General features: G+C 42.5%; 1 protein-coding gene across 1 annotated transcript in view; it reads left to right on the plus strand.

Annotated features, from left to right (window-relative positions):
- The window catches only part of LOC140209736 (NT-3 growth factor receptor-like), a 946,852-nt gene that overhangs the window by 534,160 nt on the left and 394,991 nt on the right, over window positions 1-17,701 (plus strand). The window contains exons 10-11 of the mRNA XM_072278139.1: window positions 766-836; window positions 14,767-14,869. Coding sequence (XP_072134240.1) covers window positions 766-836; window positions 14,767-14,869 — 174 coding nt within the window. The remainder of the gene's footprint in view (window positions 1-765; window positions 837-14,766; window positions 14,870-17,701) is intronic.

Here is a 17,701-nt window from a genome sequence, read left to right on the forward strand (position 1 = left end):
TAAAATCTCTGCCCCACATGGCCCAACATAATAGCATACTTCCTGGGGAGCAGCTTCCAGTATATAAATAGCTCCTGTTACAGCTATTTATCAATACTCCCAGTTATAGAGTTATAGAACATTAGAGCACAGAAACAGGCCCTTTGTCTCATCTAGTCTGCGCCAAACCATTAATTTGCCTAGACCCATTGACCTGCACCCAGCCCATACCCCTCTCCTCCACGTACCTATCCAAATTTTTCTTAAATGTTGAAATCAACCCCGCATCCACAACTTGCACTGGCAGCATGTTCTCCACTCTCACCACCCTCTCAGTGAAGAAACTCTCCCCTCATGTTCCCTGTAAACATTTCACCTTTCACCCTTAACCCATGACCTCTAGTTGTTGTCTCACCCAACCTTAGTGGAAAAAAGCCTGCTTCCATTAACCCTGTCCATACCCTGCATAATTCTGTATATCAAATCTCCCCTCAATCTTCTATGTTATAATCAGTAGTTTTGCAGATCTCCGCATGAATTACATACTTGAACATTGTCTAACCTTTGGGTTTGAAGAGAAACCACTTAGGTTCAGGTTAGAAACTGAGCCTGTGCTAATAGTCCAGTGTCCTGAGTTGGCCTCTCTTTGTTACTGCAGAACCAATATTGCAAGGAGGGAGAATGGAATAGAGGAGACTTTGTTCCAAACTGCATTGGGGTTTCTTTTCTGAGCATTTTTTTCTGTGTATTGGACACAATAGGTAACCCCTCGATCTTTTCTTTCAGTTCCATCATATGAAGTGACAACAGGACCTCCAGTCAGTGTAACCCACAGGCCTGAGGGAGATACTTTTGGTGTAAGTACCTGTTTGAGTGAAATTATAAAGCTGTTGTTTATCTGAAGAGCAAAATATCCAACGATTATTTTTCAGAGCCAAGGCAGGATATTTTCAAATGCATTCCTCCTAATACTCAGGGAGAAAATATCTGAAGTCATTTATTTATCATGGATGCTATTCTTTAGCTTTGAAGCTTCAGGTAGGAACTGCCAGTTGAAGGCTGTTGATGAAACAGTGCTGATGTAGAATCATGTTAACGTCCCCGGGAGTCCACCAATCAATCAATATGATGGGTTAAAAAGAGCACATTGTCAATGAACTCGAAGATTATAGCCTGCAAAAAAAAAAATGAAGTGACGCAAACAAAACACAGGCTGGGAAATTAAACTCCATACAATTGTTTGCACAGACCTAATTTCACACAGTCTCCAGATATTTTTTTTTATTAAAGAATAGCTTAATTCGTACAGAAATTCATTGAAATATCCAAACATACAATGAAATGCGTCGTTTGCGTCAATGGCCAACACAGTCAGGGTGTGCGCTGGAGGCAGACTGCAAGTGTCGCCTTGTTTCCAGCACCAACATATTATGCCTTCAGCTTACTCCAACCTGTAGGTCTTTGGAATGTGGGAGGGAACTGGAGCACCCAGAGGAAACCCGTGTGGTCACGGTGAGAATGTACAGACTCCTTACAGGCAGTGGTGGGAACTGAACCCCAACCTGATAGCTGGTGCTGTAAAGCATTCACTAACCACTGCGGGCTACCATGCCAGCCCTAGTGTTTTGTCATTCATCCAAAGTTTTAAATAAGTTACCAGCCATTTCTCAATAACACCTATGTACTTCTATCCAATATAAGAAGCAGAGGACATACTGTAAATCCATGCAGACTGTTGTCAGTGAAGAGATGAGCTTAAATGAGAGAGAATTGTTGAAATCAGGTCCCTCAAGCTAAATAATTGTACATGCTAGTACTAATCCTCAAATTTTCTGGATTTGCCTTTTGGGAACACTTGTGTTTTGAGCACAAGATAAACATTGCCAAAAAGAACACAGACTGAAGATCAGGTTTGTCAGATTTTTTTTCTCAATTTGCCTTTGGAAGCATCAGGATGATTTTGGGTAGCTGTGTGTCAGTTAGTTTAACTTCCCTCTCAGTGGCCCACACTGAATACTCTGATGTGGAATCTCGACCCAAGACTTCAACTATGCCTTTGCCTCCCCACTTGCTGCCTGAACCAATGATTTCCTCTCCCAGTTTGGTATTGCTCAGGATTCCAGCATCTGGAGTCTTCTGTGAAACAAAATGTTCAGCTATTTTCAGTGTCCTGAGCCATTCAAAGTGAGTATTCAGGACTGCTAGTTTCTGCAGTTGAAGGAAGCCAATGCTGAGGTTATAACCTTGTTACGTGGTTCTAAAGCAGGGGTTCCCAACTTTTTTTATGCCATGGACCCCTACTATTAACTAAGAGGTCTGTAGACCCCAGGTTACTATTCCTGTCTTAGCATAACACACATAAAATGCTAGAGGAAGTTGGCAGATAAGGGAGTATCTGTGGAGAGGAGAAAACAGTCCATGTTTTGGTCTGAGACACTTCAAACCAAAGAAATGAAATTTCTTCTCCCTTCTTCCCTTCTATTTCAGTCCTGATGAAGGGTCTCAGCCTGAAACTCAACTGCTTATTCCTCTCCATGGATGCTACCTCACCTGCTGAGTTCCTCCAGCATTTTGTGTGCGGTGCATTGGATTTCCAGCATCTGCAGAATCTTTTGTGTTTATGGTGTGGTTTTAGCTCCTTTTAATATTTCTTGTATTATCCCCACTGCTGCCGTGAACTAGTAAGGTCTCTCCTCACTCGTCTCTGAGAATTGAGGGAGTGTCCATGTTTTGGTGTGCACAATTATCCAGAACGTTATGCAAAACCTTTTCTTGGTTAACAGTTAACAGCCCAGCTGAGAATATGACCCTCCCTCTTACCGCATACTCATATTAATTTAAGATCATAAGACATAGGAGAGAATTGGGACATTCAATCCATTGAGTCTTCACCATCCATCATGGCTGATTTATTAACCCTCTCAATCCCATTCTCTTGCCTTTGACACCCTTACTAATCACAAAGCTATCCACCTCCACTTTAAATATACCAATGACTTGGCCTCCACAGCCATCCGTGGCCATGAATTCCACAGATTCATCACCATCTGGCTGAAAGAGTTCCTCCTCATCTTTATTCCAAAGGGACATCCTCTTATTCTGAGGCTGTGCCCTCTGGTCCTAGACTCCCCCACTATAGGGAACATCCTCTCCACAGTTTGTCCAGCTCCTGCCTCTCTCTTTGATGTAAACTGTGCTTTTTCTCTGCCTCACAATGTGTTTCATTCTTGCTCTCTCATCTACTTTTCACTCAGTGTTTCTCCCTCCTCTTTTGGACAGTCAGTGAATCATCCGAGGTCAACTTGGACTTTTGCCTTCAGAGTACTTAATTGTTTTGTGTTTTTTTTTTCCATATTCTTGGCCACGTAGTTCTTTCAATCCTCTTGGTAATTACAGGACTAAAAAGAGATATTTGCATTGTTGCCCAGGTATCGTCAATAGAGTACTGACACAATGTGATGATCTGAGATGATTCCTTCCCCCCACCAACCCCTCCCTCAAATAAATCCAGTTTTAATGACTGCAGAACAGTAAGACCCATTCCCTGAACAGATTGGCATCCTTTGATATTATCATCTTGTGCCCTGAGGTTCTGCTTGCTATTGAGTTTTCATCTGTCTGCCAGAAGGAGCCAGTACAGATGGAAAGATTTGCCGTTGTAATATCAAACTGCAGTAATTTCACAAAAATGACCTACAGGGAGAAGCAGCTAATGAATCTAACAGTACTAGATTTGTCCCAGGAGACAGCAATGTCGTTGACATTTCATTGTAATTTTAATATAATATTTGTGCTCCTCACCCTCTTTCCCTCCTGCCACCAAGCACCCTTGATTAATAGAGGGATGTGTGCAAGACCTTATGTCACAGCTCTGCTGCGTATTCGGGTATGAGTTGATATCCTGTGAATTCTATATTTTCTGTGTCTCGTCTGTGACCTTTGCTTTCAGCTGTCCTCTCTTGCCAACCTGCCTGTTACGTTTCCCTGCACAGCTCACTAACCTGAAGAGCATTTATACCTGTGATTTTCCACGTTATGCCTGCCTGTTTCAAAAACCACCTGCCCCGTCTCCCCCCCCCCAACGCCACTCCACTTCGTTGTTAAACCTCGTTTACCTTGGCTGCCATCTGCTCTTTATTTAAATCTCTACATTAAGCATCTGTCACCTTAATACTTGTGTCATTACCTCAAAATTAAAACAGTTTCCTTTCAATTGAATGCTGCATACCCTGACAGTCATACAGCATTAGCAGAGCATGGATTAAGACTCTGTTCGTGCTGTGGGCTGGAATGATGAAGGGGATGCCATAATGCTGTACTTTGAATTCCAAGAATAGTCGGATGGTTAGCACTCCATGCTCTTTATGATATAATATGCAGTAATGTAGAGGTCATAATTTAAAATCTTACCACTGCACCTTGTGAAAATGCAACACAGCTGGTGTTTAGTGGAATGGCATGAGGTAGAAAATCTACATGACAAAAATCTGTTATTGATAAAACCCAACTGCTTCACTGAAATACGTAAGGGAACTGGAAACTGCGAGTACTCATGGAATCAAAGAAAACGTACAGTGGCCTCTTTGCAGGCACCTCCTCTATCTAATAAAGTGGCCCCTTGAGTGTATGTTCATGGTCTTCTGCTGCTGTAGCCTATCCATCTCAAGGCTCGATGTGTTGTGTGTTTGGGGATGTTTTTCTACATGCACTGTTATAACACATGGTTATTTAAATTACTGCCGCCTTCCTGTCAGTTTGAACCTGTGTGGCCATTCTCGTCTGACCTCTCACATTAACAACACACAGAAAATGCTTGAGGGATCCGGCAGGCCAGGCAGCGTCAATGGAAAAGAGTAAACAGTCACCATTTTGGGCCGTGACCCTTCAGGACTGCTTCTTTCATTGCGGGGGATTTCAACAAGGCCAGTTTGAGGAAGTATCTGATCAACTACCACCAACATATCACCTGTGGAACCAGAGGAGCCAACACAGTTGACCATTGTTATACCACCATCAAGTATGCTTCCCATGCCATCCCATGCCCACACTCTGTAAAGTCCGATCACCTGGTTGTATTTCTATACCCAGCATATAGGTAGAAATTAAAGACCGCAGCATCAGTGGTGAGGACTAAGAAGATATGGTCAAGGGAGGCAGCGGAGCACTTACAGGACTGCTTTGAATCAATATGGTGGACAATATTCAGGGACTCATCCTCAATCTGAATGAATATGCAACCATTGTCTTCGACTTCATCAAGAAATATGTGGATGAGCAGGAGGTAGGAACAGAACTGGGCCAATTGGTCCATCGAGTCTGCTCTGCCATTTCACCATGGCTGATCCATTTTCCCTCTCAACCCCATTCTTTGCCTTCTCCCTGTAACTTTCATGCCCTGACTAATCAACCTCTGCCTTAAAATACCCAGGTGCCTAGCCTCCACAGCCATCTGTGGCAAAGAATTCCACAGATTCACCACCATCTGGCTGAAGAAATTCCTCCACATCTCCATTTTAAATGGGCATCCCTCTATTCTGAGACTGTGCCATCTGGTCCTTGACTCCCCCAATATAGGAAACATCCCCTCCACATCCACTCTATCTAGACCTTTCAAAATTCGATATGTTTCAATGAGATCCCCCCACTCCCCACCATTCTTCCAGTGAGTCCAGGCCCAGAGACATCAAACACACCTCATACAATAATCCTTTCATTCCTGGAATCATTCTCATGAACCTCCTCTGAACCCTCTCCAATGTCAGCACATTCTTTCTTAACAAGACACAAAAATGTTGGAGGAACTCAGCAAGTCAAACATGACTTGCCTTCGAGATCATGCCAGACCTACTCAAGCTAAAAGCCATGGATGACCAGAAGATTTATTGTCTGCTGTGGAATTCGAGACCAATAATCCAGAAATATACAAAACGTCCAGGTACGACCTATAGAAGGCTATTTTAAGAGTGAAGAAACAATTCTGATTGAAGTTACGGATGATATCAGATACACGTCAGCTCTGGCAGCGTTTGCTTCCTACAAGGTGAAATCTAACATCATGAATGGCCATGATGATTCACTCCCAGATGAGCGAAGTTCCTTTTATGCATGCTTTGAAAGGGGGAATAAAACTACACCTGTGCAATCCCTGGTGATCCTATGATCTCTGGCAAGAAGGCCAATATCAGAACATCTTTCAGAAGGGTGAACCCTCACAAGGCATACTTTGTCGAGCACTGAAAACCTGTGCCAACCAACTGATGGGAGTGTTCAAGGGCATCTTCAATCTCTCAATGCTGCAATCAAAGATCCCCACCTGCTTCCACGAGGTGACAATCATACCAGTGCCCAAGAAAAGTGACGTGAGCTGCCTCAATGACTATCATCCAGCTGCACTGTGATGAAGTGTTTTGAGATGTTGGTCATGGCTAGAATCAACTTTTGCCTAAACAAGGAGATGGAACCCAATTTGCCTATCACAACAATGGGTCAACAGTAGATGCAATCTCACTGGCTCGCCACTTGGCCTTGCATCACCTGGACAATAGCAATACCTACGTCAGGTTGCTGATAATTGATAATAGCGCAGTATTTAACACAATCATACCCTTAGATCTAATCAACAAGCTCCAAAACCAGGGCCTCTGTACCTCCGTCTGCAACTGGATCTTTGACTTCCTCACCAGGAGACCACAGTCAGTGTGGATCAGAAATAACACGTCCTCCTTGCTGATAATCAATACTGGTGCACCTTAAGGATGTGCTTAGCCACTGCTCTGATCTCTCTACACCCACGATTGTGTAGCTCATCTATAAATTTGCTGTTGACTCAACTATTGTTGGCTGAATTTTGGATGGTGACGAGAAGGCGTAGAGGAGCGATATTGATCAGCTGGTTGAGTGGCGTTGTAACAACAACCTTTCACTCAACATTAGTATATCTAAGGAATTGATTTGAGACTTCAGGAAGGGAAAGTCGAGGAAACGCAGACCAGTTCTCAAGGAGGGATCAGCAGTGCAAAGGGTGAGCAGCTTGAAGTTGCTAGGTGTCAACATCTCTGAAGGTCTATCCTGGGTCCAACATATTGATACAATTACAAAGAAGGCGTGGCAATGGATATATTTCATTAAGGGTTCTAGCAAAATGGCACCAGTAACCAATGGTCACACCTTGTAGACTGCTTGCAAAACTACCAGATACTCTTCTTCTAAATATACTTCTTCTCTTCTTCTTCTGAACGGTGAATGATTTCAGCCTTTAATTTCACTTTTAGGAATGTAATTTTGGGCTGACTAAATGATTTGGTGCTGCTGCAAACTCCTGGGGGGGTTCGACATGGATGAGATTCTTTGTTGATTTCCAATGCTGGAAAACAGACCTGTGGTTGGCTCCATTACTCCGTGCCAATTAACGTGCCAAGCAAGATTAAAATCATTGACGACGAGAGCAGGAAATGAGCAGATGTTCAGCACCGTTTACCTGCATTTGACGGGTCTCTTTCGCTGCTGCCAGCGGGCAGAAGGTGCAGGAGTCTGGGGTCCCACACCTCCAGGTTCTGGAGCAGCTGTCGCTCAGCAGCGTTTGGGCTTCTGAGCATGCTGTGCAGTTGTTGAAATGCTTCGGGGACTCTGCATTTCACGTACCGTGTGTTTTTGTTTAGTTCTTTACCACTCGTGCAATTGGATCGGGGCGCTTCCGCGCTGAGCTAACTCTGTGGCCTTTGGCACAGCGCCTAGGACTCATTTTTGGAGATGCTGTGGTTAATGCTATTTGCTTACTTTTTATCACTTGCAAAATTTTTTTTCACACATTGAGTGTTTGATGGTCTTGTCGTATGAGGGATTTTCATTGAATGGATTTTATTGGGATTCTTTGTTTTGTGGCTGCCTGTAAGGAGATGAATCTCAAGGTTGTATATGGAATACATACTTTGATGATAAATATACTTTGAGTTTGAGGAGACTTAGAATGTCACCAAAGACACATGCAAATTTCTATAGAGGTACCATAAAGGTATTCTAACTGGTTACATCACTCTCTGGTACGGAGGGACGAATGCGTGGGACCAGAAAGGCTGCAGGAAGTCGTAAGCTCACCCAGCTCCTTCATGGGTACTAGAATCTCCAGCATCAAGGACACCTTCAAAAGGCAATGCTTCAAGAAGGCAGCATCATTAAGGATCCCCATCAGCCAGAACATGGCTTTTCTCTTTGCTACAATGCTAAAGAAGAGGTACAGGAGCTTAAGGACGCATGCTCAATGTTTCAGGAACAACGTCTTTCCCTCTGCCGTCAGATTTCTGAACAGACAATGAACCCATGAACCTCATTTTTTTTTTTTGCTTTCGGTTTTCACAACTTAATTTTTTACATGTATTTCTTATTGTAACTTACAGTTTAAAAAAATTATTATGTAATGCACTGCTGCTGCTGCAAAACAATACATTTAGCAACATATGGTAGTGATGTTAAACCAAATTCAGATTATTTCAAAACTGCCCCTGTTGAAATGGACTTGGTAGCCTTCAGGTGTTGATTCTGTCCAAACTGGGTAACAATGCCAAGTTCTCTTAACTAAAATTGTAAGGATATATAATTAATGCCCCAGAATATAGAGCGTTCACTCTTTCTAGCACAAACTGTTTACCTTTAGCATCACCATTGTTTTGTATAATAAGTTTGATTTCCTTCCTGAGCATTCTATTCCAAATATTTGTCGTCTTACTCATAAATAATTTGCAGCTGAGTAATTTGTTCAGCTTCTGCCATCTGAACTTAATCCCATTCCTGCACATGACATTGTTTGTTTGGTTGTATGCAATCAGTTCTCAGAGTTGTTGACTATGTTGTTCGCCTCAGTACAATCCCCTTCTCAAGTATCTTCAATGTAGGCAAGATGAGCTGCCACATGCCAGGTGCTAGAGGTACAATGCTTTCAAAGTTCAAAGTATATTTATTATTAAAGTATGTATACATTATACAACCTTGGGATTTGTCTCCTTACAGGCAGATAGAAAACAAGAAACCTTTAAAAAGGACGAATTTAGAGGGAGGGAAAAATAAAATTATACAAACAATAAATGTAAGCAAAGAGCATTTAGGATGAAAGTGAATCCTCGGACGTGAAGCCCAGGGCAGCCAGAGCAGGCCCACAGCCTCAGCTTCAGTTCAGCACGTAGTGGATTAAATGTCGTGTAGCCTGCGGACATGAAGCCCGGGCCAGCCGGAGAAGGGCACACAGCCTCAGCTTCAGTGCAGTGCGGAGCTGTGTAAATGTCGCCAAGCGGAAAGCAGAATTGGTCCAACCCTCGCCTCTGGTTCCGACACCGTCTGGCCTGGTGTTTAAGTCATCCACACATCTGGTCATTCGTCGCCCTAGGACCCGAGCCCGGTTGCTTCGATACGCTCTGGAGCTGGACTCCGCCGCCACGTTTCAGGCTGTACCTGACCTTTACAGATTGGCCCAGCACTTAGATGGACCAAACCTTGTGCTCGATTTAAGTAGGCAGGCCCCGAATATACTGAACCTTTCCCAAGACACTCTTCCTGTACAATGTGTTCAAGGTTACAGACCAGCTCTTATTTAGCCATGGTATTTCATCCTAGGTTTTATGATCCATTTCTTTTATTTGCTGGATTTACTTCAGATGACGTCAACTTTTGCTACTTTGATCTCCTGTGAAATGCTTTGTGTAATTTTACAGCGCTGATGTCTGTATGTAAATGGAAGTTGTTATTCATTTCAACAATCCGCCTAACTTCCAAAATCTGTTCTTTGTAATCTGACACCATTAAGTTGATTGTCTCATTGTTATTCTTATTCCCCAATCTCATTACTTACATTTTTCATCACTGAATTTAATTCCCCACTTTTTTTGGGTTGTTCTTGTCCAGACCAGCCTGGATCCAATTGTCTCCAATATTAACATCATTAGAAAATGTCGATGTTCTTTCTTTTCATTCAACCCCTCACTCACCCTCTCCCTGCCATCCTTTATCAATGATATGCAACATGAACAGGCAGGTCCCTAGATTGATGTGCAATTTGACATGTGACCGTCTCATCTTCTTTAATGCAGGCAATTTCCAGTCTGTTTCTATAATGCTTTGCAGACTGCCCTCCAAGGTGGTAATGTATCAAAAACTTTGCTGAAATTCAGAGAGGAAAAAATCATTAGGTTAATAGGTGTTGAATCTGTCTAGTTATCTGGACTTACTAGTCAAGGTCCCTGCCAGAGCTTTCTTCCGTAACCGGATATGGGGGAGGCTGGACATGGTAGTGTCTGCCTACTGATGAAGACATGCCCACAGAATTCAATTTCAGTCCTTGCCAAGAAAAAGAGACCAGGAAGGAGATTCTTTTACTTTCATAATCTGGAATTCTTAAAGTGATCTAAGGGGTGGTATATGGAGATACGTCTCTACCAGAGGAGGTGTAAGGCGCTCCTTCACTCTGCTAGCCTGCAGGTCCCCCTTGGGCAAGGTGTAGCACCTGATTAGCCCCTCCCCCTCTGCCCAATCAGGGTCACGTGAAGCCATGGGAGCAGGTGGAGGACAATTGTTTGAGGAGCCGCTCCATATCCCAAGTCCTGGTTATGTGACCACAGACACCTGGCAGACAATCTCTGAAGAGTATTGATACTGAATGGGGTCTCCCATCTTGTAAAGACACTGCCCAGAAGAAGGCAATGGCAAACCACTGCTGCAGAAAAATTTGCCGAGAACAATCATTGTCAGGAATGGAGAAAAGATCAAGAAGAGCTTATAAGCAGATTAAAGGCAGATGGAAGACCATGATCGCCCATATAATTTGACACGGAACATAATGATAACAAATACATGTAAAAAGTATTTAAATTGCTGTGAATAAGTTTAGAACATCTAGAACTTATAACTTCTATAAGTTGATCAAAACTGTAAAGTAGCCTGATTTTAAAAGGCTTAAGCTGAATGGTTCCATGAGGAACTCAGCTACATGCCATTCCTGGGTTATGAATGCCCAATTTATGGGCATTCCACAGATTCACTACTCTCTGGCAAAAAAAAAATTCCTCCTTAACTCTGTTCTAAAAGGGTTGCCCCACAATTTTGAGGCTGTGGAGAAGAAATATTCTCTCCACATCCACCCTCTCTAGTCCTTTCAACATTCAAACAGTTCATTTTGTTTTTTTCCCTGTTCATTTATGTAGCTCTCAATTCAATATCTCCCAGAATGTGATGCTTCACATTATTGCCTTCCATGAAATTCTAGATCTTCAAAACTTAAGATTATCAAAATTTCAAGAATAAATATTTCTTTACCTATAAGTTCCCTTCATAGCTGTTAGAAAATCAGCCCGCATTTTATCGATATGAGAAATTGGGACTAGCTTGATGGGCACCCGTGGTCAGCATGGACTCATGGGGACAAAGGACTAGTATCCATTCTGTATGGTTCTACAACTACATTATTCTTGCTCCTTCTCTGTCCTTCCCAACTCAGATGTAGAAGGATCCTTCATTGCTGTTTCCATAACAGTTTTGTTTTACCAGTCAGGGTTGTTAGCCCTGTGCTGAACCTTCAAACCTAGAGGACTGGTGGACCACTCTTAGTCTGGCCTCTACCCTCGGACCTGTTTGGCATGGGCGACCCCTACCATGAGCGAAAGCATAAAACCCTGACTAGCCAGCCTAGCTCTCTGGATCATTGAGGCACAGAAGCCTCCAAACCACGACAAGGTTGTGGTTCTCTTGGAGGACTCTCTGGCTCTCCCAGTTCCCAAATCTTACCCTACACCTTCCCCTGTGAAGGAGTTTAACATAGCACTTCTGTACTCACTGACAAAAGCGACGTCACTTTGGGACTTATAAATATTTGGTTGGATATTTGTTTTTCATTGAAATTTATCTTTCCAGCACCATTCTTTAGCCCAAAGGAACCAAATTCTGACTGTTCCAAGCATTGGTGGCAGATCAATTAAGACCTTTGTGATTCCAGAAATCTTTATTTATGGCCAAAATTTGCATTATAAAATTAAACCGAGCTTGACTGAGGAGGCATTGTTGGTGCTCACGTTGTGTAATGTCACTTCAGCTGTGCGATTGACATCTTCACCCGCGGAAGCAGTGTATTTATTCACGGCTTACAGCAGGAGAACCATCACATAATAGAAAATGTGAATGCTCTGCTTCAACTGGCATGCAGTTTTGCCTGAAATAATGCTTCAGAACATTTTGATGTAATCAGGTTCAATGATGTTGACAACCAGGGAAACTCTTGGCTTACTAGGATTTTTATCACAGCTTCATATGCAGATAGGGGATCATCTTAATTATCACACAAGTATTGCTGGCAAAGAGGATCTGTTGTTGTACAACTGAACATGATTCCATTGACTGTGCACCTGAATTTACTGTTCATTGCATACTTTACCTGTGTGTGCTGATGGGTGCCACGAAGATTAGTGCTTGGAACTCAACTATAGGCCCTGCTCGGGTTATGAATGCGCAACGTACAGACACTCCCGCATACAAGAAAGCTCTCGTCATATTACATTTAAATAGTTTTAGTAAGTAGGTACAAAGGTACAAGGGATGTAGGACTTCATTGTATTGGAGTATAGAAATTCCCTATAGGAGTAGCAAATTCTTGGAAAATATTAGTGACTCCATATTTGGAGTCTGGTCCCTTATCTGCAATTCTACTTGCCTTTTTTAAAGAGATATGTACCTACAATGGAAGCAGTTCAGAAAGGATTCACGAGGGACACTATCACACATTAGATATTACTGAATTTGAACGTGCATCTTTGTTCCCCTTACAGATAGGCACTAGCACAATGAAGGACATTTGCAGTCTATAATTGGCAAGCATTATGGCAACTTCCTCCGAACTTTCACCTCAGTACCTACTGCAGGGCACTATGAATTAAAGTTGGGTCCAATTAGAACATTTAGGAGGTGTTTGGTCAAACGCTGGACAGAAAACAGAACCATGCTTGTAAGAAAACAATCGATGCATATTCATTATATTGGAGTACAAGTCTGGTATATTTCCTATATTAAATGGAGACCACGTGTATTTGCATTATGCTATACAGAAATTGTATATTTAGGATGACAGGCATTGAATGAATATTTCCCACCCTGCGGCACAGGCTGTGTACACTTACCAAGTGGGAGGGGTACACCCTGATACTGTATGGAGATATTTGACCAGCACATGCTCGATCCAACCCTGTAGAAACACTCAGCCTTTTTATCAATCTCATAGCTGCTCCCGCCTGCTGTTGCAACACTATACAGTTGCAACATGGAAGAATGCCATTCAGCCCATTGGGCAAGGCCAGCTCCCAGCAGTGCAATACCATTAGTTCCCCTTATAAGACCATAAGACACAGGAGAAAAATTAGGCCATTCATCCCATTCAATCGTGCCTAATTTATTATCCCTCTCAACTCCATTCTCCTGCATTCTTCCCATAACCTATGAGCCCTAACTAATCAAGAACCTATCAAACTCCAATAACTTGGCCTCCACAGCCATCTGTGGCAATGAATTCCACAGACTTGCCATGCGCTAGCTAAAGAAACTCCTCCTCATTTCTGTTCCTAAGGGACGTCCTTGTATTCTCAGGCTGTCTCCTTTACTTGTAAAATATTTTCTTGTCCTTGGAGCGTATTCTCTTTCACATGCTCGTCAACTTCCCCCTGATTTCCTGACACTCACCTCCACTAAAGGTTGACACCGTCCTACACTAAGAGTAAGTTCCAGTGGTCAGTGAACCTGCCAGTGTAAGTTGGCATTGTGGGAAGGAACTGGGGCACGTAGGAGACAACCATGTGGTCCTTGGGAAATGTGCAAACTCCACACAGACAACACAGAATGTCAGGATAAAGGTTGTGATGCTGGAGCTATAAGGTGCAGCACCAACTATTGAACCTCTGTGACACCCTAATTACTGGCCTTTCCATGAGGCAGAATGATCTACAACTGGGGGCCAGGCCTGAGATCAATGCTGGCAGCAGTTCTCATCACAGTTTTTAAATGTTTCTGATATTCAGAAACATTTTAATGGAATGAAGTAATTTAAGTAATCTGGCCCCTCCAATCAGTGTGACCCAGAGTATCATTGGCCTTGGAGTAAAAGGTTAGATGTGCCAACGTCCTCATTCCAGTACATTTTCAATATTTGTAGAAGTCAAAGGCTAAACAGTAGCCATGGTAGTGTGGAAGTTAGCACAGCATTTCTATAGTTCAGGGCGTCAGAGTTCAGAATTCAATTCTGGTGCTGTCTGTAAAGAATTTTTATGTCCTCCCCAAGACCACATGGAATTCCTGTGGATGCTCCGGTTTCATCCCACAGTCCAAAGGCATACTAGTTAGTAGCTTAATTGCTCATTGTAACTTGCCCTGTGATTATGCTAGAGTTAAGTAGGTGGCTGTAGTACAGTATAGGTTGTTTGGGAGTGGGGGGAAATGGGCCTGCAGAGCGCTGTATCTCCAAACAAACTCAAAATTTACTTTGGAGGACAGCCGGTCAGTAATTAGCTACAGAGCTGTTGCCCACATTGGAGCTCAATCTATCCCAGTACAGAGTATATGAGTGTACTTGATACTTGATTAATTAGAGTGTCACTTTAATCAGATTTTGCTGCATGAATATTTGATGGTTGATACTTCAAAGAAATAAAGAGAAAGCAGATTGCTTCTCATCAAAGGAACATTACAGATTGCCTAATGATGGTAGGGCCAGGGTACTTTGAAGTCTAGAAGTACCATTTCTGATGCTCTGCTATGCTCCCCCCACAGGTTTCGATCGCTGTTGGACTTGCAGCTTTTGCATGCATCCTCCTGCTTGTCTTGTTCATCATGATTAACAAATATGGACGGCGTTCTAAATTTGGAATGAAGGGTGAGTAATGACAAAGAAGTGTCTGCAGTGCCGGTTCCAGTCTCACTGTGCTAGAGGAGGCATGGGATGGAGGGGGGGTGGAGTTTGATGAAGGCAGCATTATTTAATCATTTATCAGAAAATGAATAAGTTACTGGGATATCATTGCTTGAAATTTGTTGTCATTGTGCTGAAATATGATCAACTCAAGAGCTCAGGTCGCAAATAGGATGACGCAATGAAGAATTTGATTATTGTTTTGTTTGAGTCAGTGTGTCAATGTATCAAGAGCAAAAGCGAATGGCAATCACATCCTCATAGAACACAATCAGTTTTTAATCATCGGGAAGTAATCTGCTCCCTTGAAATTCTCTGCAATAGGTGCTGTCATCAATTTCATCGATTTAATTCAAATAGTTGTGTCACTGGAACAGAATAATCTTATTGTCTTTACATCTATCTTCTGCTCAAAGTAATCAGTGGCGAGACGGGGATCACCGCAGCAAAGTACTTGCGTAATCTATGAATTAGAAATTGTAATACAACCTGAACCAATTGCGAGCATAACATACAGATAGTGACCTCAACGATATAGTACATGATTTTCCACTACTTCCTATGCTGGAAGCCTGGAATATTCATTTATATTTGAATTGTTTAAGTCACATTGCAATAAGTGCAGGACTTACTGATAAATTTTCCATTTGTAATAAGGCGGCACAGTAGCGTAACTGTTAACACAGCGCTTTACAGTTCCAGCGACCCAGGTTCAATTCCTGCCGCTGCCAGTAAGGACATTGTACGTTCTCCCCATGACGTCGGAGGTTTGCTCCAAGTGCTCTGGTTTCCTCCCACAGCCCAAAGACATGCCAATTGTTTAGTTAATTGGTCATTGTAAATTGTCCTTTGATTAAGCTAGGATTAAATCAGGGGATTGCTGGGTGGTGTGGCCTACTCAATGCTGTATCTCAATGAGTATATAATAAACAAATTCTAACAGTGTCGTTGTTTGGTCAGTCCTGGATATCATGACTAGTGGGAACCCCTGCTAACTATTTAAGGTTATTAACTAATTACGGTGGAAGAATATTTACATTCATTTTCAAACTCACTGTAATTTCACATTGGGAGCTTTATCATTTTATTTATGCATTCACAGCCGGTAGCTATCACTGGCATTGCTGCTTTTCATTATCTATTCCTAGTTGCCCCTGAGCTGACTGCTGAGCCAACCACATTTGTGGGTCTGGAGATGTGTTTGGCCATTCCAGCCAAGGGTAACACAGTTCTTTCACTAAAAGCAGTGCTGAGCCAGCTGTGTTTCTTAAAAAAAAATTATACTTTATACTTTATACTTTTTTGTTGCCAAACAATTGATACTAGAACGTACAATCATCACGGCGATATTTGATTCTGCGCTTCCCGCTCCCTGGATTACAAATCGATAATAAATATTAAAAATATAAATTATAAATCATAAATAGAAAATATAAAAATGGAAAGTAAGGTAGTGCAAAAAAAAAACCGAGAGGCAGGTCCAGATATTTGGAGGGTACGGCCCAGATCCGGGTCAGGATCCACTCAGCAGTCTTATCAGAGTTGGAAAGAAGCTGTTCCCAAATCCGGCCGTACGAGTCTTCAAGCTCCTGAGCCTTCTCCCAGAGGGAAGAGGGATGAAACGTGTGTTGGCTGGGTGGATAGTGTCCTTGATTATCCTGGCAGCACTGCTCCGACAGTGTGCGGTGTAAAGTGAGTCTAAGGACGGAAGATTGGTTTGTGTGATGTGCTGCGCCGTGTTCATGATCTTCTGCAGCTACTTTCGGTCTTGGACAGGACAACTTCCATACCAGGTTGTGATTCACCCTAGAAGAATGCTTTCTATGGTGCTTCTATAAAAATTAGTGAGGGTTTTAGGGGACAGGCCAAATTTCTTTAGTTTTCTCAGGAAGTAAAGGCGCTGGTGGGCCTTCTTGGCAGTGGACTCTGCTTGGTTGGACCAAGTCAGGTCATTTGTGATATTGACCCCGAGGAACTTAAAGCTTTTGACCTGTTCCACTTGCGCACCACTGGAGTAAATTGGGTCGTGTGGTCCACTACTCCTTCTGAAGTAAACAACCAATTCCTTCATTTTGCTGATGTTGAGGGATAGGTTATTGTCTTCGCACCATGCCACCAGGTTCTTGATTTCCTCTCTGTACTCAAGCTCATCATTACCCGAGATACGGCCTACAATTGTTGTGTCATCAGCAAACTTATATATATTTAGACTTATAAATATTTAGAGATATAGCATAGTAACAGGTCCTTCTGGCCCACGAGTCCACACTGGTCAATTATACCCAAATGACTAATCATCCTACTAACCCCTACGCCTTTGGATTGTGGGAGAAGACTGAAGCATACAGAGAAAACCAATGCAGTCACAGGAAGAACGTATAAACTCCTCACAGAGAGTGGCGGGAATTGAACCCAGGGTCACTGTTGCTATAATAGCATTATGCTAACCACTACGCTACCGTGCCCCCCCCCATAAAACAGTCCAGTCGTTTAATACATGGTAGTTTATTATCTCCAGGATTTACAAGAAATAGGTAGTTTAATAAACTAAATGTTATTAGTTTAATAAATTAATAGCAATCCAGTGGTTTCATTATTATTGGTAATGAGAACAGCTTTATTTGAAAATTCAAAGTCTGAATGACAATGTGGTGAGAAAATCATGTTATTGTCTTCATTTAGCCAGTTGAACTTTAATGCCCCAGTTGCCATGGTGTTGATTCAGACTGTATCACACAAGTTCATTGCTCCAGGTCTCTGGTTTCTATCCGTTTAGTTATCACACCTCTAATAAAT

The sequence above is a fragment of the Mobula birostris genome, chromosome 14 (genome assembly GCF_030028105.1).
Source record: "Mobula birostris isolate sMobBir1 chromosome 14, sMobBir1.hap1, whole genome shotgun sequence".
In the NCBI taxonomy this organism is placed as follows: Eukaryota; Metazoa; Chordata; class Chondrichthyes; order Myliobatiformes; family Myliobatidae; genus Mobula; species Mobula birostris.